The following is a 27,223-nucleotide window of genomic DNA, read 5'->3' on the forward strand; positions in this document are numbered from 1 at the left end:
CCAGAAAGTATGATGCCAGAAGAAAGAGGATAATCATTTGTTCACATTAGATTTCACCCACTTCACAGTTTTCCAGATGAGGACTAACTCTCTTTCTCTTTATGTATTTGCTTAAGAAAACTCTCTCAATTTCTTTCTCTCTCTCTCTCTCTCCCCCCCTCCCCTTTTTCCCCCACCCCTCCCTTATGGGACTCTAATTACACGTATTTTTTTCTCTTTTTGTTTCATTTCGGATAAATCTATTATCTATCTTCAAGTTCACTGATTTTTTACTGTATCCAGGCTGCCAAGCCCATTAATTCTTTATCTCTTGATATTGTGGGGAAATTTGTCAGCATTTCCCTTGGAATTTGTTTAGTTTTTGTCTTTCTGCTGACATTCTTCATCTGCTCATGCATGTTGCCCACATTTTCCTCTAGATCCTTCTATATATTAATCATAATTAGTTTAATGTCCCCATCTGATAGTTCTAATATCTGGACCACTTCTTTGTCTCATTCTGTTGACTGCTTTATCTCTTCACAGTGGATTATCTTTTTGTTTTTTGCCTTGTTTTATGTATGTGTATGTGTGTTCATACTTTTTATTCAATGTCAAACATAAAGGAACAGTAGAGACTGAGGTAAATAGTATTTATACCCAGAATTAAGCTTGCCTTTTCTACCAGATCATAAGTTGGGAGTTGGGGGAACAGGCTAGATTTGGGGTTTGTTTTACTGAATTAACTTGTAACGCACCACACTCTTCAGATTCTTTCTACGATGAGCTGCTGCTGCCTTGTGCTTACTAGGAGGCCTGGAGGGCCAGAGGGGCCATTCCTTGTTTCTTGTTTACTCTCAGCTCTCAGCATGCCTGTGCCACATGGGTGGTTCTCTCTGTGTGCTCCCCAGCAGTAGAGACCAACTCACCCCAGTTTGCGGGGACCTTTTCCAGTTTAAGCATGGAAAGTCCTGTGTCCCAGGAAACCCCTCAGTCCGGGACAGAACAGGATGCTTGGTCAACTGAGTATCTGAGGCTCCCAGGGATTCTAAACACTCATGCTAAGCCCCACTCAACTATTGACAATTTGTCAAAATTTCCCTTCTTTTCTTCTTTGCTCTTGCTCATTATTGGGTGTGAGGTGTGTGCTGGACTTAGTATAGTTGCTAGTTTCTAGGTGCCCCTACTCCAGCCTCAGTCTTAGGTGAGTCCTAAGGGGCCAGGCCACTATGGTGGGAAATTCTCAGCATTCCTGCACCATATCCCACACTCTGCAGCCAAATGCTGGACTGTGGAGGAGACTTAGTCAGGAGGGACCCCTAGTGATGCAGACCTCTTCTTTGTAGCTCCACAGGCTTCTGTCCTGATTGGGTTTCCTGTCCTTTCCTTGAGGACAGACAGCTTCTGCGTCTACCCCACCATCAGCATCAGAGCATCAGTGTAACATTGCCTGAGACTGGAGCCATCTCCTGATGGCCTGCTAATGCTTGCTACTTGGCACAAGGCTCCTGGTGGGAGTTGGTGGATTTGCGGCCTGCTCCCCACCCACCCCCTTAGAAGAAATAGTTTTTGCTTCTACTCCTTTCTCAGTGACAATGTAGCAGGAGATGGGGCAGTTTCCTGAATGCCCTCTTTTCTGCTTCTTTTATGCTTTATCCCCTCCCCTAGAGTCAGTGGACCTTTCCCTGGGTCTTAGAGAAGGAGGGTTTCCTATCCCTCTCCCAGAGGCTTGCAGCTTTTGCTTTCTGTAACAGAAAGGCCCGGAAGAGGGTGGGTGATATAGTTTGGCTGTGTCCCCACCCAAATCTCAACTTGAATTGTATCTTTCAGAATTCCCACGTGTTGTGGGAGGGACGTAATTGAATCACAGGGGCCAGTCTTTCCCGTGCTATTCTCATGATAATGAATAATTCTCATTTTTCTCTTGCCACCGCCATGTAAGAAATGCCTTTCACCTCCCACCATGATTCTGAGGCCTCCCCAGCCATGTATAACTGTAAGTCTAATTAAACCTCATTTTGTTCCCAGTTTCAGGTATGTCTTTATCAGCAGCATGAAAACAAACTGATACAGTAAATTGGTAGCAGTAGAGTGGAGCGTTGCTGAAAAGATACCCAAAAATGTGGAAGTGACTTTGGAACTGGGTAACAGGCAGAGGTTGGAACAGTTTGGAGGGCTCAGAAGAAGACAGGAAAATGTGGGAAAGTTTGGAACCTCCTAGAAACTTGTTGAATGGCTTTGCCCAAAATGCTGATTGCAATATGGACAATAATGTCCAGGCTGGGGTGGTCTCAGATGGAGATGAGGAACTTGTTGGGAACTGGACTAAAGGTGACTCTTGTTATGTTTTAGCAAAGAGACTGGAGGCATTTTGCCCCTGCCCTGGAGATTTGTGGAACTTTGAACTTGAGAGGTGACTTGGGTACTATTAAAGGCATTCAGTTTTACAAAGGAAGCAAAGCATAAAAGTTTAGAAAATTTGTAGCCTGACAATGTGATAGAAAAGAAAAACCCATTTTCTGGGGAGATATTCAAGCCAGCTGCAGAAATTTTCATAAATAGCAAGGAGCCTAATGTTAATCTCCAAGAAAGACCATGGGGAAAATGTCTCCAGGCCATGTCACAGACCTTCATGACAGCTCCTCCCATCACAGGCCTGGAGGCTCAGGAGGAAAAAGTGGCTTCATGGGCTGGGCCCAGGGTCCCCATACTGTGTGCAGCCTAGGGACTTGGTGCCCTATGTTCCAGCCGCTCCAGCCATGGCTGAAAGGGGCCAATGTACAGCTCAGGATGTGGCTTCAGAGGGTAAAAACTCCCAGCCTTGGCAGCTTCCATGTGATGTTGAGCCTGCAGCTGCACAGAAGCCAAGAACTGAGGTTTGGGAAGCTCTGCATAGGTTTCAGAAGATGTATGGAAACACCTGGATGCCCAGGCAAGTTTGCTGCAGGGGTGGGGCCCTCATGGAGAACGTCTGATAGGGCAGTGGGGAAGGGAAATGTGGGGTCAAAGCCCCACACAAAACCCCTAATGGGGCACTGCCTAGTGGAGCTGTGAGAAGAGGGCCACTGTTCTCCAGACCCCAGGATGGTAGATCCACCAACAGCTTGCACCGTGTGCCTGGAAAAGCCACAGACACTCAACACCAGCTCGTGAAGGCAGCTGGGAGGGAGGTTGCACCCTGCAAAGCCACAGGGGTGGAGCTGCCCAAGACCATGGGAACCCACCTCTTGCATCATCGTTACCTGGATGCGAGACCTGGAGTCAATGAAGATCATTTTGGAGCTTTAAAATTTGACTGACACGCTGGCTTCTAGACTTGCATGGGCCCTGTAACCCCTTTGTTTTGGCCAATTTCTCCCAGTTGGAATGGCTGTATTTACCCAATACCTGTACCCACACTGTATCTAGGAAGTAACTAGCTTTCTTCTGATTTTACAGGCACAAAGGTAGAAGGGACTTGCTTTGTCTCAGATGAGTCTTTGGACTGTGGACTTTGGGTTAATGCTGAAATGAATTAACACTTTAGGGGACTGTTGGGAAGGTATGATTGGTTTTGAAATGTGAGGACATGAGATTTGGAGGGGCCAGGGGTAGAATGATATGGTTTGGCTGTGTCCCCACCTAAATCTCAACTTGAATTGTATCTCCCAGAATTCCCACATGTTGTGGGAAGAACCCAGGGGCAGGTAATTGAATCACGGGGGTTGATCTTTCCCATGCTATTCTTGTGATAGTGAATAAGTCTCACGAGATCTGATGGGTTTATCAGGGGTTTCCGCTTTTGCTTTTTCCTCATTTTTCTCTTGCCGCAGCCATGATTCTGAGGCCTCCTCAGCCATGTGGAACTGTAAGTTCAATTAAACCTCTTTTTATTCCCAGTTTCAGGTATGTCTTTATCAGCAGCATGAAAACGAACTAATACAGTGGGCTTTTGTGACTATGCACCACCAAAAAAGGACCCTCTCGGGTCTCCTACCCTGTCCCCAATCCACCTCATAAGCTCCAGGTGGAGGTCTGGGTAAAAGACCCCACAAAAGACCCAGCAAAAGACCCAGCCAGCAGACTAAGGTGGCCAGGTCATCCTGGTTTGCCTAGGACTTTCCAGTTTGAGCACAGAAAGTCGTGTTTCCTGGGAAACTCCTCATCCTGGGGCAGATCTGGATGCTTGGTCAGCCAGGTGTCTGAGTCTCCCAGGGATTCTAAACTTACGCTAGGTTCCACTCAGCTATCGAGAATTCATTGAAATTTCTGTTGTTTTCTTCCTTCCCACTCTTACGGCCATTACCCTCTTCCTTCCATACTCTGCTGAAAGTCAAACCATTTGTGTGTTTCCTTTGAAATTCAGTTCTTCTGGTTGCTCTCCTATCTCGATTCATTAAAGGGCTCAAAAGTTATAATTTTATAGACTATCTGGCTTTTTCTCATTTTTAGAGTAGGGATGGTTATCTGGTGGCTTTCTACATCCTAAGTGGAAAAAAAAAAAAAAAAAAAAACTCCTCATCCCCTTTGCTTCTAAAGAATTGAGCTGCGGCATTAGAATGTTGCCCTTGTGGAAAGACATTATAAGAAGCTGCACAAAGTGACCCCTGCATTTACTGTAAAGATGCTCTCATGAACGTAGTTCCCCACATCACACAGCGTAGAAATGTATCATGAGTCTTAGTACCAGTAATAGTTGTGTTTCCCTGGTCGAGTTGTTTTCCTTTTATGAATGTTGTGGATTTAGCAACTAGTAATTTCCTTCTGTACTTTGAAGACTCAGGACCCAATTTATGTTTAGATTTAGCCACGGTACATGATCTTTCGGACAGAATTTTTGCATTTTAACTTTATCTCTGGCTTTATTTTATTTTATTACTCCTATTTTTACTCCCCCTCACTTACTTATCTGTTGAGAGCTTATCCTGTTATAAACCACCAGAAAGGATTATTTTAATGAAATAGTATCTGAAAGGCAACTTGTAACAAATGAGGGCATTAATGAATTGACAAAATTTAATTGATTTTACGGTAATGCTTTCTAGTCAACACTGTAAAAATGCATCTCTAGAAGGAAGGATCCTTTGGGGGAGTGCGTCTGGAGTAAAGGAAAACAAAGGCCTTGAAAAGGGGAACCCTGGCCATTGCTTATTCCTCTGGATGCTCCCATCTCCCCATTGGCCCCAGCCAACTTGGATGCTGCCACACACTCTAAGAGCAATTACTTCACCTCCTTCTCACAATGTCACTGCCACGCAGAACTAAAACTATCTTTACGAGGTGAGCAGACAGAAATACAATTATTTATGGTGAAGCACAGCCATATGGCTTGTGTTTTTTAAAAGTCAGCTTCTTCTCTTATGAAATGGAGCTCTAACAAGTGTTTATTCTCTCTCTCAGAGGAACGTCTTTTCCTGGGAGGATAAAGAAGGGATCAGGCTTGTGCAGCCTGGACACAGGAAAGGTAGGAAGCCCACTCTGTCAGTGGGAGGCCCCTCTCTCCCAAGGGCCCTCCAATGCCAACCCTCCCTTGGACCCTCCCTCATTACTCCCCTCCTTCCTCCACTTTCTCTGTTGTCCTCCTCCTCCCAGCCAGCTTGCCATGTCGGAAGGGATATTGGCTATCCCTCCAATAAAGAATCTAGATTGTGACTGCATTGAGCGAAATCAAACCCTCAACCCAAAAAAGACAAGACTAAAGAAACTAACACAGCTTGGTGCATACTTTAACCTTCTCCAATTATTTATTTTATTCATCCAAATCTCAAGCCAAGGTTGATGGGGAGAAATGAGGCACAATGCAAATAACACAGAACTTTTTAAGATCACAACTCCATGGACTTGCACAAAGAATGAACAAATCTCTTACTTAGAAATTAAATCCACTCAATGGCTTATTAAATCACCCAAGAATTCACATTGCCACCTGGCTCGATGCCTCTTTCTTTCATCACAGGATAGTGTAGATGCTATAAAATAATCAGCACCCTTCTCTAGAAAGATTCACTTTACATTTGCCGTTACCCTCCTTGTTTTCCCTGGGTGGACCTCAGCTCACAGCTTATGAGAGAACCAAAAGGCCAAGCGGGAAAGGAAATGAATCTTCATGAATCTATTCCTTCATGTGCCAAGAGCTTGCTCCCCTGCTTCTTAGTGAGATTGCCATGAGGTAACCACAAAAATTCAAGAGAGCTATTATCAAACTTCAGGGTTGTAAAACCACGGATTTATTTATTTGTTCCTGAAAGGGTCTAAGCTGCCTAAATAGCTGTTTAATTGCGTATTTCTCATTAGAGCTCCGTTTTCCTTTTAGAGTACAGTGGACCCAGTGTTGTTCTTTATGAAAGTAAGCATTAGGGATAAAGGGGTTTATGACCTGAAACCTTTTTCCATGCTGAACACACATGTTGTCTTGACTACACCAATGAAGGAAAACTCTCTGTTCTGTCAAATAGGTTTAGGAAAGGGCAGAGCCTGATGCTCCCACAGAGCAAGGGAAGCCTCACACACACAGGCATGGGACAATAGGTGTACAAACTGAATTGTGCAATAGCACTTAAGCTCTGGCTATTTTTCTCCTGCATGAGCTCTGCAGAAATCCAGATGGCAGCCCTAAAGGCTATGCCTTAAGCAGAAAAAAACATACTTCTGACCCTCAAAGGGACAAAATGAGATGGCTGCTCTGACCAGCTGTGTACCAGCTGTGAGGAGGCCTTTGAACTCTGTGGGTCTCAATGTCACTACCTATCTTATGAAGTGGTCGGAATAGCTGATGTCTGAGGTCTGCTTCAGCTCTTTAAGTCTAAATTCTGAAAAACAAGCAAAACTCAACATTTTCTTCAAGGTTGGCAGGAAAACGCCTCTTCCGTGAAAGCTTCAGCAAGACCAAGAGACAGTATCTTGTGAGCTAGGACACTGTTAGATTATTTTAGCCAAAAAACACTCCACGGAAACCTCAATTAACTATAATTTTGTTGCACTCTATTTTTAAAAGTGGGAAGAAATATGTTTAGAGATGAGCACACATTCAGACCTTTACTGTATTTAATCCACATATATATCCTAGCCCTAAACAATGACAAACTGTCATTGAACACAACAGCCCTAGAACACTGAGAATACCTGAATTATCAAGGGAAGGTTTCAGCTTTCATAGAGTTCACGCTACCCTGCCCTATATTCAGATGAAGAGGTTCCACAATCATGCTAACTTGAAACGTCCACTATCAGGCGACAGCACTGGGGTCCCCCCAGTATGTTAATTACCTAATTAAGTCAAGGTTGGGCTAAATACTATTTTAGAAAGCGCCCTCTTGTGGCAAAAAAATGAAATTGCCAAATGGCAGTTTTGTCCTGAGACTGAGTACTGCCATTTATTGTACACTTATTTCATCTCAAGGATCGGCCTGGATGTTTTACGTGGGTAGTAAAATAAAGGACTTAAGCAAGGTGGTTTTCAATGTCATGGAGAGAACTGGAAGTCTTTTGTGTCTCAGAGTTCAAGCTACACCTGAAGATTTATTTCACCAAGTGTATTCATTCTCCCTGTGAATTCCTCAGCACCAAGAGTGGCGTCTATCCTCAGGACATTTTCCCGCACGTTTATTGTACTTCCTTGTAGTTCTGAATTGTGGCTGAGAGGCTCTATAAGTCATACTTCTTTATTTCCAGCACACAGCCCCTAATTTCATGAAGAGAGAAGAGAAGAAAGGAAACGACACTACAGACAGGGTGAATGGGAACGGGGGAAGGAGGGACAGAGAAGCACACCTCAATATCTTGTGAAAATCTCCAGAAGTCCCAGGATATTTTAATTCAAACAAAATTACTTAACATCTATGATTTTTAAGGTATTTAATGAACAACAAGAACATTTATTTATATGATTGCAATCTGTATTTTTCAGTAATCAACATCATCCTCAGACCTTCCAAGTTTCCTCTGTGACTTATATAGTGAGTTTCTGTACTTAATACCACTGGTGCTCATTTCTCAAAACAGTTTGCTAAATATTGACAATGCATTCCACAAACACAGGCCTGAGAAGACAAATATTTCCATATATTCCAATTACAAGTGTTCGGCCCCTTCCTTAGAGAGTCCATATCTCAGCGCCCATGCCGGGGTGACCGCTTCACAAGAGTTTGCAAACTCAAATGCTTACTAGCTACGTAGTTCCAGTTCTGGTGTGGAAATGTGGGCTCTGAATGCTCAGATCCTCCAGCTTTTTAAATGAAATTAGAATGCCAGAGTTTTATGAAGGAATCTCCTAATTTTTACATTTTTGAAACTTTGTAAAAAACAAAAAAAGTCTGAGGCAAACAAAACAGGTTTTCTGCCCAGATGTGCCCTTCTGTCTGCAACTTTCAGCCTCTGCCTGCAGCTCATGTGAGCGAGGCATTCAAGCTGCCCCTAGGAGACACCTTCTTGAACAGGTTCTGAGAACTACAATGAAGAAGTTCTAGGAAAGGAAAGTTGCTTGGGGCTTCTGCTGTACTTCACATCATTGTGGACATCTGGTGGAGGCAAGCAGCATGTAACCTCATCATTAATTCTCTCTGTTTTACACTTACTTTTTTTTTTTTTTTGGATATTGCCACCAGTTTCCAAGAACATGAAAGTTTGCAATGTCTATTGTAAAACTGTTCTCTATCCTCTTAGTAGCCATCCAGGATCATGCTGTTCTCTACTCTCCCAGCAGCCATCCAGGGTCATGCCTTTTTCTTTGTGGTTATTAAAACCTGGCCTTCAAGAATAGCCATACCAGTTTTCCGGGGATTGTGAAATCTTCTGGAAAACAGAGGCACTCATCAACTAAGACACTGCATACATTTGAAATGAGATCAATGCATCAGTATCTTCTCAGCACTATGAGGAGAGGGCTCCTGTATTCAAGGTCTATCTAATAATTTCTCATCTTTCCTAATTAACCAAGGAAAAGGAAGACGTGACTGGGGTTTTCATTTGGGAGTGGGTTTGCTCTGGGTCTGTGTGGCTTCAGAGTTTAAATCTCTGCTACTCTGTATGCGTACAAAATGTATACCTTTAATAAGGTCTATAAGCACTGCCTTCAAGCCAAAAAATTCTTGATTACAGAGTTGTCCTACATTGACAGGGAGTGGGTATGAAGCCACGTGTACTTGGATTGCCCAGTGAAAGAAATAGAAGTTTGTACTTTCTCAGAGCAATACCTAAGAAGCAACCGTTGCCATTTGGAAAAGTGGCTTTTTGAAGCTTCAATTGGAGATCAGGATAGGGGTCCCTGGAAGGGTAGAAGTAAACTCTAAGCAGGCACCACTCAGAATCCCCAGGCCAGCTGGCAGAACGCCAGGAGACCTACTATTATATATGCACATACATATATATATATGGAGGACTATTATATCATGGAAATTACAGTTTCAGCAGCTTGACAGTTTTCATCAGCGTTGTGGGAGCTTTGCTCCTTTTTAATTTGGTTTCTTTAAAAGATGAATGGAATAAGGGCTTTCCGAGATTTGGGGTAGTCCTCAAACATCTTGAGGTAGAACCTAAAAGACAAGAAAGGAATCATTGTACACATAATGGGGCAGTGGCTGACAGCTGAGGTTTGCTGTTAACAAATCTTTGTTACAAGTCAACCTACAGTTATCTCGAGTCTGACTATTTCGATAGTCATTTATGATTCTTATTTCTCCTTCCCACAGCCTATTTCTTGTAAATGTTGAAGCTTCTTTTGCTGGGAAATGAAAAGTAATAGGCAGAGGGTAGTGGTGATGGCTGTGCAACATTTTGAATGTACCTAATGCCACTGAATTTTACACTTAAAAATGGCTAAAGTGGTAAAATTTTTGTTATGTATATTCTACCAGAAAAAAAAAAATGTATCCGGAAGGAAGTACTTGTTTGGATTCAGCTGGGAAATACAGGGAACCAAAGACTATGGGCAAAGAGAACCAGCAATGTTCCCAGGAAAATGTCCTTTCATAAGGCCTGGGAATGCTAGCAAAATATCACCATGTATCATGAGTTGAATTCTGTCTTGTCAAAAGATATATTAAAGTCCTAACTCCCAGTATCTGAAAGGGTAATTTTTTTTTTTTTCTGGAACTAGGACCATTGCAGATAAAATTAATTAAGATGAGGTCATACTGGAGTAGGGTATGCCCTTAATCCAATATGACTGTGTCCTAAAAAGAAGAGGAGAAAACACAAAGAGACAGAGACAGAGACACACAGGAGAGAAGGCCATGTGAAGACGGAGGCAGAGATCAGTGATGTAGCTATAAGCCACAGAACACCAAGTGTTGTCGGCCACCATTAGAAGCTAAAAAGAGGCAAGGAAGAATTCTTCCCTAGAGCCATCTTGGGGGCATGGCCCTGCCTACACCTCGATTTCAAACTTCTAGCCTCCAGAACTATGAAAGGACAAATCTGTGTTGTTTTAAGCCTCCCAGTTTGTGGTCATGTGTTACAGCAGCTACAGGAGACAAATGCATCTTATAAGAATCCTTTCTCCTTAAGTTGCCAGGCTGTCCTCCTAACTAGTTGACACTGGCAGTCCTCAAGGCATAATTAAGATGATACACTCTGTTAAAGTACCTTAGTTTGAACTAGGGGGCAAATAATAAGTTACAAAAGGTGGCTAGTTTTCGGTACTGTGATTTGAGAAGGCTGGTGGGCTGCCTCCGCCAGTGCTGCCTCTGCTGTGAGTGCCTGGCTTTGTTTTATAGGAGCCTTCACAAAGTCCTGTTAGCCTATTAAAAACTATGCCTTCAGGCCCTTCTCTAGGAGGTATGACATCACAGAATGAGGCCTCAGTTTGGGTTTTATTGTTGCAGCAGCTGGAAACATCTGGTGGAATTATAGCCCCTCTCCTAACCAAGCACGGTAGAGTCCACGCTTCCCAGGGCCCTCCAAGTGCTGGGTGACGCCTTCTCTTCTCCCCTGCTTGCTCTGCCTCTGGTGGGCAGCAGACCCAGCCTGAAATGGTAAGAACTCTTATGAGTCTCTTATGGGCTAGGAACCCTCTGCCACCTTTCCTCACAGAGTCTAGGAGGTGGTAGGAATAGGTCATGAGCTGTTGCTTCATTTCAGAACGTTGTCCTCGAACAATTCTACTCAGAAAAAAAGGAACTCATTCTTAGTTAAATCTTCAAAACTAGGCATTGAGTCATAATCCCAGGGTCCTGCTTCCAAGACCATTCATTCCCTGTTTGAGTATCCATAGTCTCCAGTAATTATAGGCTTTCTCTTTCCACAAAAGCCATTTTAGGGAAAGGATCTGAAATTTACACTTGGTAATTTAAAGCCTGTTAACAACCTAATATATTACCTTTCACTTCCAGCCATACTTTTAGTTAATTCTTTTGTCCCCACTCCACCCTAGGTTAGTGAAGCTTTAGGCCAGACCTTCAGAGGGAGGGTTCCGAAACACCTGCAATTCCTGGCATTTCCCAGCAGATGGGGCAGTCCTAAGATTGCCCCATACATGCGATTTCTTGTCCTGCCTTCCTCGGAAGCCAGGGTTGGCCTTGGTTATGATTTATAGAGGGTGGGTGTCAGGGAAGGAAGGCAGTACCAAAATAAACCCTGGCATTGCAGAGATTCCAGGGGAAATAATCCTTCTGGAGTTCCAGGGCTCTGTGATTACCTGAACTGTTAGCACCAAATCTTGTAGCTAAAAATAGCAGCCACATAGTCACCAAAATAGTACTTTTTCCCTGTGGCTCTCTAGCCTGCTGTGCCTCAGAACATCTGTGGAGGCCAGGCGCGGTGGCTTATGCCTGTAATCCCAGCACTTTGGGAGGCCGAGGCGGGCAGATCACTTGAGGTCAGGAGTTCAAGGCCAGCCTGGCCAACATGGTGAAACCCCGTCTCTACTAAAAACACAAAAAGTTAGCTGGGCATGGTGGTGGGCCTGTAGTCTCGGCTATTTGGGAGGCTGAGGTGGGAGAATCGCTTGAACCTGGGAGGTGGAGGCTGCAGTGAGGCAAGATCGCCCCATTGCACTTCAGCCTGGGAACAGAGTGAGACTCCGAGTCAAAAATAAATAAATAAATAAATAACTATCTGTGGAGCTTTGGAAAGTGCTGGCCATGGTCCTACCTATGGCACACATTTCCAGAAATGTGGTGGGAGGGGATGAAATTGAAGCATGGAAATGGAAGCAGCTTCTTCTGCTTCTTGAGGCTTTTTCTAACCATCTCCAGGTAAGCCTGCCTGGTGGGCACAGAGCCTGGGTCAGCTAACTCACGTGGGTGCAAGGCACTTCTCGCTGGACAGCCTTCTTCAACAAGACAGGCACAGGACCTTCCCGGCCATCATCTCAGTTTACATGGACTTATGTTTGTTCTTAAAGAAAATTTTATTACTGCTACTCTCATCCAGCTAGCTTCCAACTTCAATACAAGCCCAGTAAGTCAGAATATGCTAACCCAGATTATTGTATCAACCTTCCCTTAAAAAGATAAATATCTTTGGTTTCTAAATCTTCCTCTGCGGGTTAAAAGCCTGTTTGGAGAAGAAGAAAGCTACATGAATGCTGCCGCTTTTATTGAAAAGTTTACCTATGGTGGTGAAAAGCTCGCAGCCCAAGGAAACAAACTGAGAAAAATGCAAATGCAAGTGCTGGGAGGGACCAAGTGGCCAGCGCATAGCCGATCCATTCAATGATCTCACCAAGGAAATTGGCTCCAGAAACATACGTAAACAAGCCACCTGCATGCAGAAGAATCAGAAGGTCAATCATTGCAACTGAATCATTGTGACATTAAACTCATCTGTGTTGTTCCAAAATACACAAAGGCAGCAAGAACAAATGTGGGGCTGGAGACTCCCTCCATAGTTGTAGGAGTCTGGTGGAATCCTCTTGGGGAGAAGGGGAAACAAAGCAACAACAGCCGTTGCCTGGAGAACATTCTGGAGTCACGAAGAGTGGCCTCAACTGCTTAACAGGCTCTCTCCAAATCTCTAACAACTGCTGGACCACTAGCTTTGGGTAGGACAAGGGAGAGGTGTAGGAGGTCTGGCTTTTGTTTCGTTCTATTAAGGAAGGTTTTGGGGCCACTTCTTACCTCCCCATTCCTTTCCTGGACACCCACACTTTCACATTCACAGTCGCAAAATGTGAAACTGCACACTACATTAAAATAATAAAAATCTGAACTTACGGGAGAAGGAATTTAGATTCTCTTATGGGATTTGCCCCTCCCCACCCTTCTGCAAAGCACTGTCCTCTGTTCATGTTTAAAGTAGAGAGTAGGAGCTGCAGGTATTTGTCCTGCTGGAGACTGGTGAAGTCGGCTTCTTGATTTTAAATGTTTCATTTTCTATCCAACCAGGTATTTCTTCTCTCAGGACTGTATCTAGAAATCAGCATATTTCTAATGATATTAAATATATCCACACTCAAATTTTATTACCCACATTAAACTGGGGATGTTTAAACCAAAACAATTTTGTTCTTTCTATAGTTATATAAAAATATTTTGTGTTTAAATCATTCTCTATTATAATTCAAAAGTTGGGAACTAATCTTGGCAACTGGTTTTTAAGCACTTTCTCTGTTCTTCTTTATTTATCTAGTTATGGAGTGAATGTTTTTAAAATCAAAGCCCCTTAGAGTTGAATCTTTCTTGAAGATGAGATTGCATCAGTGGTTCCCAACCTGTGATTCTCTAGGACCTGGGAGGAACCAGAGATCTAATGCAAAGGGCCTATAAATTGTCTATGAATACAGTAAATGGCGTACCCTAACCTACTAAATTATTTCTGTTTGATGTAGATACTGTTAGGATATTAACAACATTCAAATTCATTTGAATATGTTACTGAATTCATAGTAACTTTGACACCAATGACTATTAATGTGCACTAACATCATGTCATAATTGAGGAAATTTTTTGATGTAAATAAAGGGTTGTATTTACATCAAAAAGGGTAGAAGCCAAGGACTTACACAAATACCCATCTAAATCTATTGAAGGATGACTTGGACTGATTCACTCCCATCTGCATATATTTGTCCTTCTCATACCCTGGTTTCTTTTTTTTCTTTTTTTTTTTGAGACGGAGTCTCGCTCTGTCACCCAGGCTGGAGTGCAGTGGCCCGATCTCAGCTCACTGCAAGCTCCGCCTCCCATTCTCTGGCCTCAGCCTCCCGAGTAGCTGGGACTACAGGCGCCCGCCACCTCGCCCGGCTAGTTTTTTGTATTTCTTAATAGAGACGGGGTTTCACCGTGTTAGCCAGGATGGTCTCGATCTCCTGACCTCGTGATCCGCCCGTCTCGGCCTCCCAAAGTGCTGGGATTACAGGCTTGAGCCACTGCGCCCGGCCTCTCATACCCTGGTTTCTTTGGAATGGTTAGGATTACAAACATGCTCACCTTTATCTCCAAAAATGCACTTGTGCTTGTAAGATCTCCCATCCTAAGTTTCTATTAAGTAAATATAGTTCTCTATACCTTTAAAAGTATATACAAGTGGCAGGAAATACACAAGTTCTAGCCTTAACTGCTCACAAGATAAGTCTAGATCAATTAGAGGGGACACATTTACTGGCCAAGCATTCAGCATCATTTGCAAACCTAGAAAGGATCAGCCCTCTGTACATGACAATCTTACCTACTGCAATGAGGTTGTAGGTAGCTGATTCCAACCCTACTCAAATCTCCCACTCTCTCCCACTTCCAGGTATTGTGGCCTCGCACCTTACTGAGGGCCCTGGTAGCTCTCTTGAGCTTCTAGGTTCAGGTCAGAAATGCAGACGTACTGTGATGGGACTGGGTATGCAGGGGAAGTCAAGAGCAAGCTGAGAGGTATTGTATCATCTGTGCCCTCACCGTCCCCTCTCCATCTGCTACCATAGCATCATCCCCGGAGCAGGCTCAAGGGAAGAGTGAGTCTGGGGGCAGGGGAGACATTACCTTGTGGAATCCTGTAGGTGATTTCTCCAGGTTTCCTGAGCTGGCGCAATATATAGTCACTATGGATGTTGACTCCCATTCCCAAAATAAATAAGAAGACACCTTGACAAAGAAGAGAGAAAGGAGAAATGTTTTAAAAAATGTGTCCAGATTTTGGTGCCTTTTTCACAAGCTAAGTTAAAATGAAAGGAGGGCCATTTAATTCCTAAAAATGAAGGGAAGGGCATTTAATTTCTAAATCTAAGAATGGTCCTAAGATACGGCAGTAAGTGGGGAGGGCAATGAGTCCTGGTCCTGAATGGGGAGCACTGGGTGGGCTGTTTCCTAGACTCAGGCTGAAAGTGCACAGTGGCACCACCGATGGAGACAGGTCGGAAAAGAGAGGACAGCAGGAGGCAGCACCATTGTCCAGTATTTAAATACATAAATAAACTAACGGATCATAATAGTAAGCCTTTAGCTCATTCAAATCGAGGTTGCATATCTCAACAGCCAATTCCAGCCCCTTTTCTTTTGCCATCTCCCACTATAGTGGCTGAATTGAGAAAGGTGGTCACACGAGCCAGTTCCACCAATAAGATGTAAAGTGAAGTCTTGGTGGGGGGACTTCCTTGGAAATCGTTTGCTTTTCTGATAAAAGGTGCAGGCAAGACCGGTGCCCCTACTTCCTCCTTCTTCCTGTCTTGATTGTCAGATGTAATGCCTTGAGCTACAGTCAACATCTTGCAACCATGAAGTGACTAACAAGAGGACCACAGGTAAACATGCTAAGAATAGGGGAGACAGAAAGTGCCTGAGTTATTAATGGTGTCGGTAAGCAACCACAGGAATGCAGAAGCCACCTACTTCGACACTTGTTGTTATGTAAGAACTATGAATTCTGAATTCTTCCAGTCACTATTATTTGGTTTTCTGAGCGCATTCCTGACTGAAACACCCACTCTCATAAAAATAATGTGAGCTAATTTGGAGGCATGGCCACTAACAAACTGACTTCCACCACTACCAGTTCACACACACACCCCCACACATACACATTCTGACATTAAAAGTAGCATACTACACACACTGTTCACATCTTTATTTGTTTTACTCAGCCACATATCCCAGAGGTGTCTCCACGTACACTATCTACTGGTACAGAAAGGGCCCTGTTCTGAGGTGAGGAGAGCCAGGATCGGGGATGCTAGTTCCTGCATCCCAAAGGGTATTACTATAGCCCAGAAACACTCACCGTCCCACATAAAGGCCCAACCCAACCTCTCAGCAAAGCACATTAGTGCTTTTCAAAATACGTCAGGCAAAAAGCAAGAATAGTTTAGTTAAAACAATCAGGTCTGTTCTCACCTTATTTGATACAATATAAAACAAGGATTTTCCACCTTGTCTAGTCAAACGATCATTGGCCTGGAAGAAAGGGTATCTGGGGAGGGATGGCAGGGGAGTGGGGAAGGAAGGGGGTTAGCACACACAGCAGTGTCTTCAACTATTTTAGATAGGGTGGTCAGGGAAAGTCCCTTTGAGGAGGTGCAAATTGGTGGTGAACTAAATAAAGTGAGGAATCAACCCCCATGAATACATGGGGGCAAAGCCTTCTAGGCCAAGCTTGTCCAGCCCGCAGCCCAGGACAGTTTTGGATGTGGCCCAACACAAATTCGTACACTTTCTTAAAACATTATGAAATTTCTTTTTAGCTCATCAGCTATCATTGGTGTTAGTGTATTATATGTGTAGCCCGAGGCAATTCTTCTTATTCCAGTGTATCCCAGGGAAACCAAAAGACTGGGCACCCCTGCACTAGGCAGAGGGAACAGTCCTACACAAACACACTGGGGCCGGACAAGCTGGACAGCTTGTGGCAAAGCAGGAAGGCCACTGGCACTGGAGCACAGAAAAGGAGGTGCAGCGAGCCTGGAAAAGAGGTTGGGAAATTGGAAACACCAAGAACATTTAGAATTTAAAGGCAGTGGGAAAGAATTTGTATTTTGAGAGTAAAGGAAATCTACTGGAGAGTTTTGCAATGGGAAACGGCATGATATGTGTTTAAACAATCTCTCTGGCTACCATATAGAGAAAAGACCGGGGTAGGGGTGAGGGAGGGGAAGATGGGATCATTAGCAGGTTATTGCAGTAGGGAGAGGCCATGGCGACATAGACTGTGGGAAGGGTTGTTAACTGGGGAGTAGGTGAGAAGTGGCTAGATTCACTTACCCAAGCAAAACCGTATGTCTGTGTACCACCCATCAGGGTATTCAGCACAGTAAATCAGATAGTAGCTTTGAAGGAATCCATTTCCAGCGCAGAAGGCAATGCCTCTGAAAATGAGTACAGCTGGATAAGGCCTCCCTCGATTGAGCAGTGAGTACACAAATGTCCTGGGACACATGGGGAGGAAAGGTTAGGATTCACTGTTAAAAAAGAACATGGTCTCATCCCCACCTCTTTCTTAAGCTCACACCCGAAGGTACAAAGACCAGACTGCCATTTAGCCTTAACCCAATACAAATTATCTTCTCCAGGAGGATGTGTATCACAGGCCAAAATAATTCCATACCTGAAAAGTACAACCACTAAGAAATAATCAACAACACAGAATACATAAATAATTTGCATAATAAATAATGAATAACATGTACCATGTACAAGATGGTACATGTACCATGTACATAATTCCACAAAGTGAAATTACCATGACAAAATAACAATTTTAAATAAGCACAATAAATATCCTTAAAGAAATGTTTCCTTCAAAGCAGAAAAAAATACTCACTTGAAAAAGAACTAAATAAAAATAATTTGTCAAAAATTACAAAGCCTATTAGTGATAGAGTAAGAGCAAGATCTAGGTCTTCTGATAATCCCAGTTTTCTTTTTAATTAATTCCTTTCTAATTACTCCAGAATTGGCATTTTCAAAAAGAGGTACTGTCACTGTATGCGAATGAGTGACAGATTCAAAAAAGAGAATCCATAGTTAAGTAAGTTTGAGACCTATAACATCAGACAAGACCTAATATTTACTCATTGTGGGATTTCTTCAAGCCACGGCATGCTAAGGACATGATGACTCTCTGAGAAGGAACCCCTGGTTTGGCACATTCATCACAGAGCTGGAGCTCCACTCCAGAAAACACTTTCCTAAGCAGGGCAGATAATCCTATGTAGACAATTGGGTCCTGAAGCTTTGAAAACTGATATTTGATTCTGTAAATTTTATATTCATTTTTCTTTCTCTGTCTCTTACACACACACACACACTCACATATGCACGCACACACACATGCACAAATGCACACGCACACGCTCATGCTAGACAACCACACACATCTCCAGAGCATTCATCTGATCTTTTGCAGACAAGAAAGACCAGACAAGATCTGCAGATTCCACAGATAATCACAGTTGTATTTTGGATAGAAACACCTATCCTTCAAAGTCTGGGAGGTTTGTCTTAGATCTCCTTCTCAAAAACAGGAAGTCTAAGAAATGCCCTGGGCTTCATGTCAGGGACGTGGGTCACCATTTTTTTGTACCTAGATCATATGTGAGCGTTGCCTCCTAAAATTGTTGTGAGGATGAAATTATCTAATTTGATGCTTCCTATGAGGAAGCATATTTTAAACTATGGAGTGACTGGCAAAAGTATGCAGACAGGTGTTGCACTATGTATGAGTCCATTTATTTATTTTTTTTTTTTTTGAGATAGAGTGTCATTCTGTTGCCCAGGCTGGAGTGCAGTGGGGTGATCTCGGCTCACTGCAACCTCCACCTCCAGGGTTCAAGCAATTCTCCTGTCTCAACCTCCCAAGCAGCTGGGACTACAGGCGCCCGCCACCACGCCCAGCTAATTTGTGTATTTTTAGTAGAGACAGAGTTTCACCATATTGGCCAGGCTGGTGTGGAACTCTTGACCTTGTGATCCACCTGCTTTGGCCTCCCAAAACACTGGGATTACAAGCATGAGCCGCTGTGCCCAGCTGAGCCAAATTTTATAAACATAAAACATCAAGGTTGTATTGAAGACCTGCACTTTCCCCCTTGGCAACAGCAATTTCACATCTTTCCTCTTGGCTTGAACATCGACAATTCTGTTGGAACAGGGAGGCTGCTCAGGTGTTCCCAGGATGCTGAAACTCCTCACCTCTACCATCTGCTCTCCTGGCCAGTTAATGGACTATGAGGATCTTTAAGTGTTTGTATTAAAAAGTTGAAGGGGAAAGAAAGGTTAGCTTCCTGTGCTGTCTCCCTAGAAACTAAATGCTATCTGCTGTCTCCCTCTCCCCTTCACACCTGGACTCAGGTCTACTATGTCATCTGCAGAATGCCTCCCACCCCACCCAATCACAACAGTGCCTGCAATTCATGTCTTTCAGTAAATAATTACCTTCTCTGTTTCTCACCTCCTTCAAAACACAAATACACACAACAAGGCAAAGGAAAATGAGTCTCTAATACCAGAGTGTGCATAAGTGAATTAGATTAATGAGCTTTTCTTCCTTCCCCAGAGGGAAAAAGAACAGAGTGAAGATGTAGTGGGAGAGCAAGTGCTCCGTGGTTAACAAGGTCAGGCTTGAAGGACTTTACTATTTCATAACTCTGTGATCTTGTACAAACTCCTTCATCTGTAAACTAAGGTTAATTATTAACCTCATTGGATTATAAGGTTGGACTCATTGGACTACTATTTTATGAGAATCCTTGGATTCCTATAAAAATTAAATAAGATGATGCAGGAAAAAGTAACTGATACAGGATTGTTGCTATTTGTTTCTCCTTGCATTCACACTCCATGAGAGCTTTGGGAGCCTGAAGGTGACTTCTTAGAAGAAAAGGATCCTGAAAGGCTACAGAAAGGTATTAAAAAAAAAAAAAAGTTGTATTTTTGTAATACTTGTAGTAGAAGTATGTATTAATCAGGGCAGGCTCACTACTGTAACAAAAAAACTATGAAGTATCAAAAGATCAACATAATAAAAGTTCATTTCTTGCTCATGCCACAGTAAGATCCTATTCAAGTTTCTGCTCCACAGCCATTCAGGACCCAGGCCCTTCCAAGGAATCTACCGCATCTATCCAGCAGGCAAAGGAAGAGAGAGGACAAGGAGGATTGTGTAGAAGGTTTTCTTAATGACCATGCTTCAGGCTGGAAGTAGCATAAATTCCACCCTCATTCTTTTGGCCCCACCCAACTGCAAGGGAGGCTGGGAAATGTAGCTGATTGGGTTTCCCAGCAGCAAAAAGAAGGAGGTTTGGTGAACACAGGGTACAGACAGAAGGCTTTGGAGAGCTAGAAGTCCCGGAGAACAAATAAAGTTCATCTAATCTGAATAACTTTGCTATAGGAAAGCTGGAAGTAGTTCAAAGCTTGTTGTACTGTAGAAAAAGACAAAGACAATGACGAGAAGCGGGAGAGAGTCTATTAGCCCAAGAGACTGGCAGTTGGTGCTGTAGAGTTGTAGATGAGTTTCCCCTTCAGATCCCATGCTCCACCTATGACTGAGACTCAGTTTCCCTGGTTTGGGACCACATCACTTTAATTACCTCCTACACCTCTAATGTAAATTTTCATTCTTTTATGGTTTGTTCTTATAGAGAGACTGATAAGTACTCTGTAAATATAAAGTTTTCTATCATCGCTAAGTAAATATTCATTTGGGGGGATTCATTGGAAAGGGTTAACTGAAATTGCAAATCCAAATTAAACCAAAGAAAAAAGCTTTAAAATTACACATCTTGCATAGACCAACTCATATTTAACTAAGTCTTCTTCAAATATAAATGCTATTGCTAAGATTATCAAGCCAATTGAAGACTTTTCACTATATGAAATTTTAGACTCATTGTCAATCAAAATAAATTCAAACTCTATATATAAATACAAAGTTTCCATGTATATATTTAATTATTCTGTATAGTAATTACTCCTTTCTTGACCCTGTAACCTTGTTCATCTACTACTCCATTTTCCTGCTTTCCTTTATAGCAACTCCAGAGAGCTGCCTATGCTTGCCATCTCTGTCTTCTCCTCCACTTCTTTCCTGCTTCCCCCTCCTTCCATGGAAACAAATCATGGTGAGTCCACCAGAGACGATCACATTCCCAAACCCAAGAATCAATTTACAACTCTCTTCTTATTTGACAGATTAATCACTCCCTCTTTCTGGAAACACTTTCTTTACTCAGCTTCCAGCACACCACACTCTCTTGGTTTTTCTGCTTCACTGATCTTTTCTCATTTTCCTTTGCTTGTTTCTCCTCATCCTCCTGACCTCTAAATATGAGAGTGCCCCCAGAACTCAGGACTCTTTTTCTTCTTTATTTACAGTCTCTGTCTATGTGATCACATCTAGACATATCATTAAATATCATTCCTATAATCTGAATGCGTCCCTCAAAATTTGTGTGCTGGAAATTTAATCCCCAATGCAACAGTGCTGAAAGGTGGGGCCTTTTAGGAGGTGTTTAGGTCACAAGGGATCTGCCAACATGAATGGATTAATGCTGCTATAAATAGGACTGGAGGAAGTGGATTTGCTTATTCTTGCCCTTTCACCTTCTGCCTTCCTCCATGTAAGAATACACCAAGAACGCCCCCATCAGATGCTGGCACCTTGGTCTTGTACATCTCAGCCTCTAGAACTGTGTGAAATAGATTTCTGCTCTTTGTAAATTACCCAGTCTCAGGTATTCTGCTAAAGCAGCACAAAACGGACAAAAACAATCATCTATAGAACAGCAAGTCCCAAATTGATATCTCCAGACAGGATATCTGCAGTCCTTAAACTCAGACTCATATAGGCAACCTCCTACTATACCTCTAGTTTAATGAATATTTCAATTTTAACACAGTCAAACCCAAACCTCTGATTCCCCATTCTTCTCCAAACTCGCACTTCCCTCAGTCTTCCCCATCTCAGTAAATGCCAAGTGTATTCTTCCAATTGCTTAAGCCAAAGACCTTAGACCATCTTTGATCTCTCTCTCTCTCTCTCTCTCATACCCCACACAAAATCTGTTAGCAATTTCTGTCATCTTTATCTGCAAAATATTTTCAGAATCTGGCCACATCTCACCAACTGCACTATTCCATCTGAGTTTCATCTCTCATTAAACCTCTCCTGGGTATTTGTAAAAGCCTCCTCATTTGACCACCGCACTTACTCCACGGCAATCTATTCTCCATACAGCAAACCAAGTAAAGCTGTAAACTGGATCATATTACTTCCCTCTGAAAACCTCCTTCATGACTAAACAAAAGCCCAAATTCTTGACTGCCTTCAAGACCCTAGACAGTCTGATTCCCCAACTACATCTCTGCTCTCTTCTACCACTTTTATCTTTGTCCATCTTACTGCAGCCACTCTGCTCAAATGTTAGCTTCCCTGACCACCTTATGTAAAATAAATAACCTCCAATGGCTCCAGCACTTACTAGCCTCATAAATCTACTTTACTTTTTCCAGTAGCACGTTTTACTAACATATTCTACTTTCTGTGTTTATTGTCCATTTCTTTCCACAAGAATGTATGCACCATAAAGAGAGAAATGTTATCTATTTTGTTCATCACTATATGTGCGATGCCTTGAACAGTGCCTGGCACACAGTAGGCCTGGAATGAATTTTGAATGAAAGAAAGTCTATCATGTGCTATAAGTGGCACACATCATATGCATGCAGAACTTCAAATTTTATCTCATTGTATACGCATCATAACTTTTACTTCCAGGGGGTTGTGAAGTAGAGATGCTTTTCCACATTCCTCCTGCTACATATAACTGAGTCTCTGGACATTATTTAAAAAGCAAACATGAGAAGATTCTAAAAGTTGGTGAGAACAAGGCACATGGGCTAGAGACCTTAGGATTTGAAGACAAACAAAGCAGTGTGTTCTTGGGTTTTCATTTTGCCTCATATATTCCAGATTTAGAGCTGATGAAGTTGGCAACCATAAAATGGAATAGTCACAGATCAAAAAGCCAAACAAAATCTTACTTTCTCTAGCTAAGGAATGAGAAAAAGGGAAAAACCAGAAAGACAAAAACTTTTAGAATATAGTTGCTCTGCTATAGCAAACACCACAGAAAAACTGGCTCACTCTCACCCCACTAGCAAAGTCTGATGCAAGTGCTTCCATCAGACTTCCCCCTGTACTTCCTGTACTTCCCCCTTACCAAGCTGTGATAGGCACTCTAACCCCTTGCCAGGCCGTGTCAGAAAAGGCTGGGTAGGGAGTCAGGAATTCCTACTGGGAAGTAACAAGTTCCTCCCACTTCTGCACAGTGTTAATAAAGACCACGTGGGGAACCAGGACTTTTTTTTTTTTTTTTTTTTAGACAGGGTCTCGCTTAGTCGCCCAGGCTGGAGAGCAGTGGCGCGATCTCGGATCACTGCAAGCTCCGCCTCCCAGGTTCACGCCATCCTCCTGCCTCAGCCTCCCGAGTAGCTGGGACTACAGGCGCCCGCCGCCTCGCCTGGCTAATTTTTTGCATTTTTAGTAGAGACGGGATTTCACCGTGTTAGCCAGGATGGTCTCGATCTCCTGACCTCGTGATCCGCCCGCCTCGGCCTCCCAAAGTGCTGGGATTACAGGCGTGAGCCACCGCGCCCGGCCGGAACCAGGACTTCTTAACGCCACATCTTCCTGCTGGCCTGGGTAGTATCAGAGAAGCCCTAGTGGAGAGCTGGAATATTCACCGTTTCCCAGTGACAACAAGGCCACCTTCCCTCCTCCACTGCATTCCATGGTGTCAGTGGAAACCAGTTGGGAGGTGAAAGGAAACATTCTTAACTCTCTCAGCCAAACAAGTATCAGTGGAGGACTAGCAGGGAGCCAAAACTCCCACCGCCACACAAAAGCAACAAGGAGCCTCTACATTCAGGTTTCAAAATGTCCAGGTTTCAACTGAAAATAACTTAACATACCAAGAACCAAGAAGGTCTCAAACTGAATTTTTAAAAATCAATAGATGCCAATACACTGTGTTATGTAATTCTAAATGTACGAAGGAGAAATATTTAAGACAATTATACTACAAATGAGGAATAAAAAAGTGGCATTGCGGGAAGTATGTTTTCTGCACTCAAACTGGTAAAATGACAACACTTTTAAACTATGAAAAATTGTGCATGTATAATTTAACACCAAGAACAACCACTGAAAAACTATATGAAAGAGATTCTCTTGTATCAAATCTAAGGAGGAATCAAAATGAAATTCTAAACAATGTTCATATAATCACCAGGAAGCATAAAAAAAGAAAACAGACTTAGAAAAACAGAGAGAACAAACATAAAACAAAAAATAAAATTTCAGACTTAAGCATTAATACGTTAATAATTACAATAAATGTAAATAATTCAAATCATTATAAAGACAATAGTTGGCTAAAGACAATTAAAAGACAAGAGTCGACTAAAATATAAACAAACAATAGGTTGATGACAAGAAACTCACTCAAATATAACAATATAGGCTGGGTAAAAGTAATAAAATGGGAAAAGATGTATCATAGAAACATTAAATAGAGGAAGGTAGGGAGAACATCCTGGAGAGCTGGAAGAGTAAGAAACATGAGGAATCTGTCTCCCTGACTAGGCAATAATTGCACTGACAGAGTATGTCTGATATAACTATTTTGGAAATCTGGAGTCTATCGAAGGCTTGCAACTTTCAGGGAAACATTTGGATGGCACATTGCAGTTAATTTTGATTTCAGCTCAGTCAATTTTAGCTCTTAGCACAGTAGCAGCTACCCATTTCCTATCCCCACCCCTGTGGCAGGCAGCTGTGCATGTATTCCTGCAGCAGTTTGCACACAGCTTGAAGGAGCCAGGATAAGCAAAAAGGACCCTGTCCTCTAAATATCAGGCATATGTGCTTAGATTGATGATTACTGCTTCTGATCAGAGAGGTACAGACAAAGAGGTGGTGGGTCTTTGCTATTACACTTTATTGCATTGTTGCAAACCCCTTTCCATCCAGCTGAAATGACTTCCAGGGATTTAAAGGGCTGGCACCCTATTTCCACTCCCTTTTTCATTTTTTCTTTTTCTCCTTTTGGGAACCAGATATTAAAAATAAGGACATTCACAAACAACTGAATATATGGGAAAAATTATAAAGTTAACACACATGACCACAGAAGGATGCAAGCTCAGAGAATATCAGTAAAGACTTTACGTTTACACCTCAGGCTGATCCTTGGCACAGAGACAGACTAAAGCAATTTTAATAAACAAACAAAACGATAACAAAAAACAAACAACCTTGAGGAAAAAGAAGAATCTGCATTCCAGAGTTATCACATTATTAAATTCAAATGCCCAAGTATCAACAAAAACAACAACAAAAAAATCACAAGGCATTTGAAAAAAGAGGAAAATATGGCCCATTCAAAGGAAAAAACAGTCAACAGAAACTGCCCCTGAAGAAGACCTAACAGCAGATCTACTCAAAAAAGACTTTAAAATAACTGTCTTGAAGATATTTTAAGAACTGAAAAAGGGAGGGTGGAGCAAGATGGCCAAACAGAAGCCTTCAACAATGATCCCCACTGCAGGAAGACCAATTTAACAACTATCTACACACATAAAAAGCACTTTCATAAAAGCAGAAAATCAGGTAAGCAATCACAGTACTTGGTTTTAACTTCGTATTGCTGAAAGAGGCACTGAAGAGGGTAAGAAACATAGTGTTGAACTGCCAGTGATGCCCCTCCCCTATCCTTCTGGCAGCAGCCACATAGCACAGAGAGAGAATCTGTAAACCTGGGGAAGGGAAAGTGCAGTGATTGTGGGGCTCTGCATTGAACTCAGTGCTGGCCTGTCACAGTGGAAAGTAAAACTGGGCTAAATTCAACCAATGCCAGCACGCACAGGGAGCATACAGATCAGCCCTAGCCAGAGGAGAAGCACCATCCCAGCAGTTGGAACTTGAATTTTCACAAGACTTGCCACCATGGGCTAAAGTGCTCTGGGATCCTAAACAAACTTGAAAGGCAGTCTAGGCCACAAGGACTGCAATTCCTAGGCAAGTCCTAGTGCTGTGCTGGGCTTAGAGTCAGTGGACATGGGACACCAGCCAGGGTGGCTAAGGAAGTGTTTATGCCATTCCTCCTGCAACACCAGGCAGTACAGCTCACAAAAACAAAATTTACTCCCATCATCTGCTTAAGGAGAGTAGAGTGAAGAGTAAAGAGGGCTTTATCTTGAATCTTGGATGTGATCATTATGCCTGTATCAAAATACTTCATGTATCTCATGAATATATACACCTACTACATACCCACAAAAATAAAATTTAAAAGCCTAGGCAACATAGTGAGACCTCATCTCTATTAAATTTATTTATTTATATAATTATCCAGGCATAGACGGCATGCACCTGTAGTCCTAGCTGCTCAACAGGCTGAGGCAGAAGGATCACCTGAGCCAAGGAGGTTGAGGCTGCAGTGAGTTAATTGAACCATGTACTATAGCCTGGATGACAGGGCAAGACCCTGTCTAAAAAATAAATAAATAAATAAAACAAAATAAAATGTGGATAAAGTCAAGAAAATAATATATAAAACAAAATGACAATACAAATAAAGATTTTGAAAACCTAAAAAGAACATCTGGAGCTAAAAATTAAAATAACGGAAATGAAAAATTTACTAGAGGGCTTTGAGGGAAGATATGAGTAGGCAAAAGAAAGAATCAGAGAACTCAAAGATAAGGCAATGGAAATTACCAAGTCGGAGGAACAAAAAGAAGAAAAAATTGAAGAAAAGTGAGCAGAGCCCAAGAGACCTGTGAGACATCATCAAGGGGCCCAACATACACATTGTGAGAGTCCCAGAAGAAGCAGAGAGAAAGAAAGGAGTAGAGAGAATATTGGAAGAAATAATGGTAGAAAAACTCTCAAATTTGAAAAAAGACATGAATATAAACCTCCAAGAAGCTCAATTAACTCGAAGTAAGCTGAATTCATACAGACCCACATGGATATACATTATAATCAAACTTTCCAAATACAAAGGCAAAGAGAAAATCTTGAAAGCAGCAAGAGATAGAAATGATTTGTCACATACAAAGCATCTGCAATAAGATTATCTACAAATTTCTCATCAGAAACTTTACAGATCAGAAGGCAGTGGGCTGATATTTTCAAAGTGCTAATATAAAAAAAGAAACTGTCAAGCAAGAATACCATATCTGGCAAAACTTGAAAGTGAGGAGAAACTTAAGACATTTCCAGATAAACGAAAGCTGAGAGAGTTTGCTACCCTACATCCGCCATGCAAAAACTGCTAAAGGGAGTCCTGCAGATTAAAATGAAAGCACAATATAGAGTAACTAGAATCTATATAAAGAAATA

General features: G+C 42.4%; 1 protein-coding gene across 1 annotated transcript in view; it reads right to left on the bottom strand.

The window, feature by feature from the left end:
* Positions 1-7,748: 7,748 nt before the first annotated feature.
* The window catches only part of SRD5A2 (steroid-5-alpha-reductase, alpha polypeptide 2 (3-oxo-5 alpha-steroid delta 4-dehydrogenase alpha 2)), a 56,990-nt gene continuing 37,515 nt past the window's right edge, over positions 7,749-27,223 (bottom strand). Inside the window, exons 2-5 of the mRNA XM_011977279.1 lie at positions 17,077-17,240; positions 14,866-14,967; positions 12,507-12,657; positions 7,749-9,488 (exon numbers count right to left, since the gene is read on the bottom strand). Of these exons, the coding sequence (XP_011832669.1) occupies positions 9,422-9,488; positions 12,507-12,657; positions 14,866-14,967; positions 17,077-17,240 (484 nt within the window). The 3' untranslated portion in view covers positions 7,749-9,421. The remainder of the gene's footprint in view (positions 9,489-12,506; positions 12,658-14,865; positions 14,968-17,076; positions 17,241-27,223) is intronic.

Source organism: Mandrillus leucophaeus, unplaced genomic scaffold (genome assembly GCF_000951045.1).
Source record: "Mandrillus leucophaeus isolate KB7577 unplaced genomic scaffold, Mleu.le_1.0 Scaffold1768, whole genome shotgun sequence".
Taxonomy (NCBI): Eukaryota; Metazoa; Chordata; class Mammalia; order Primates; family Cercopithecidae; genus Mandrillus; species Mandrillus leucophaeus.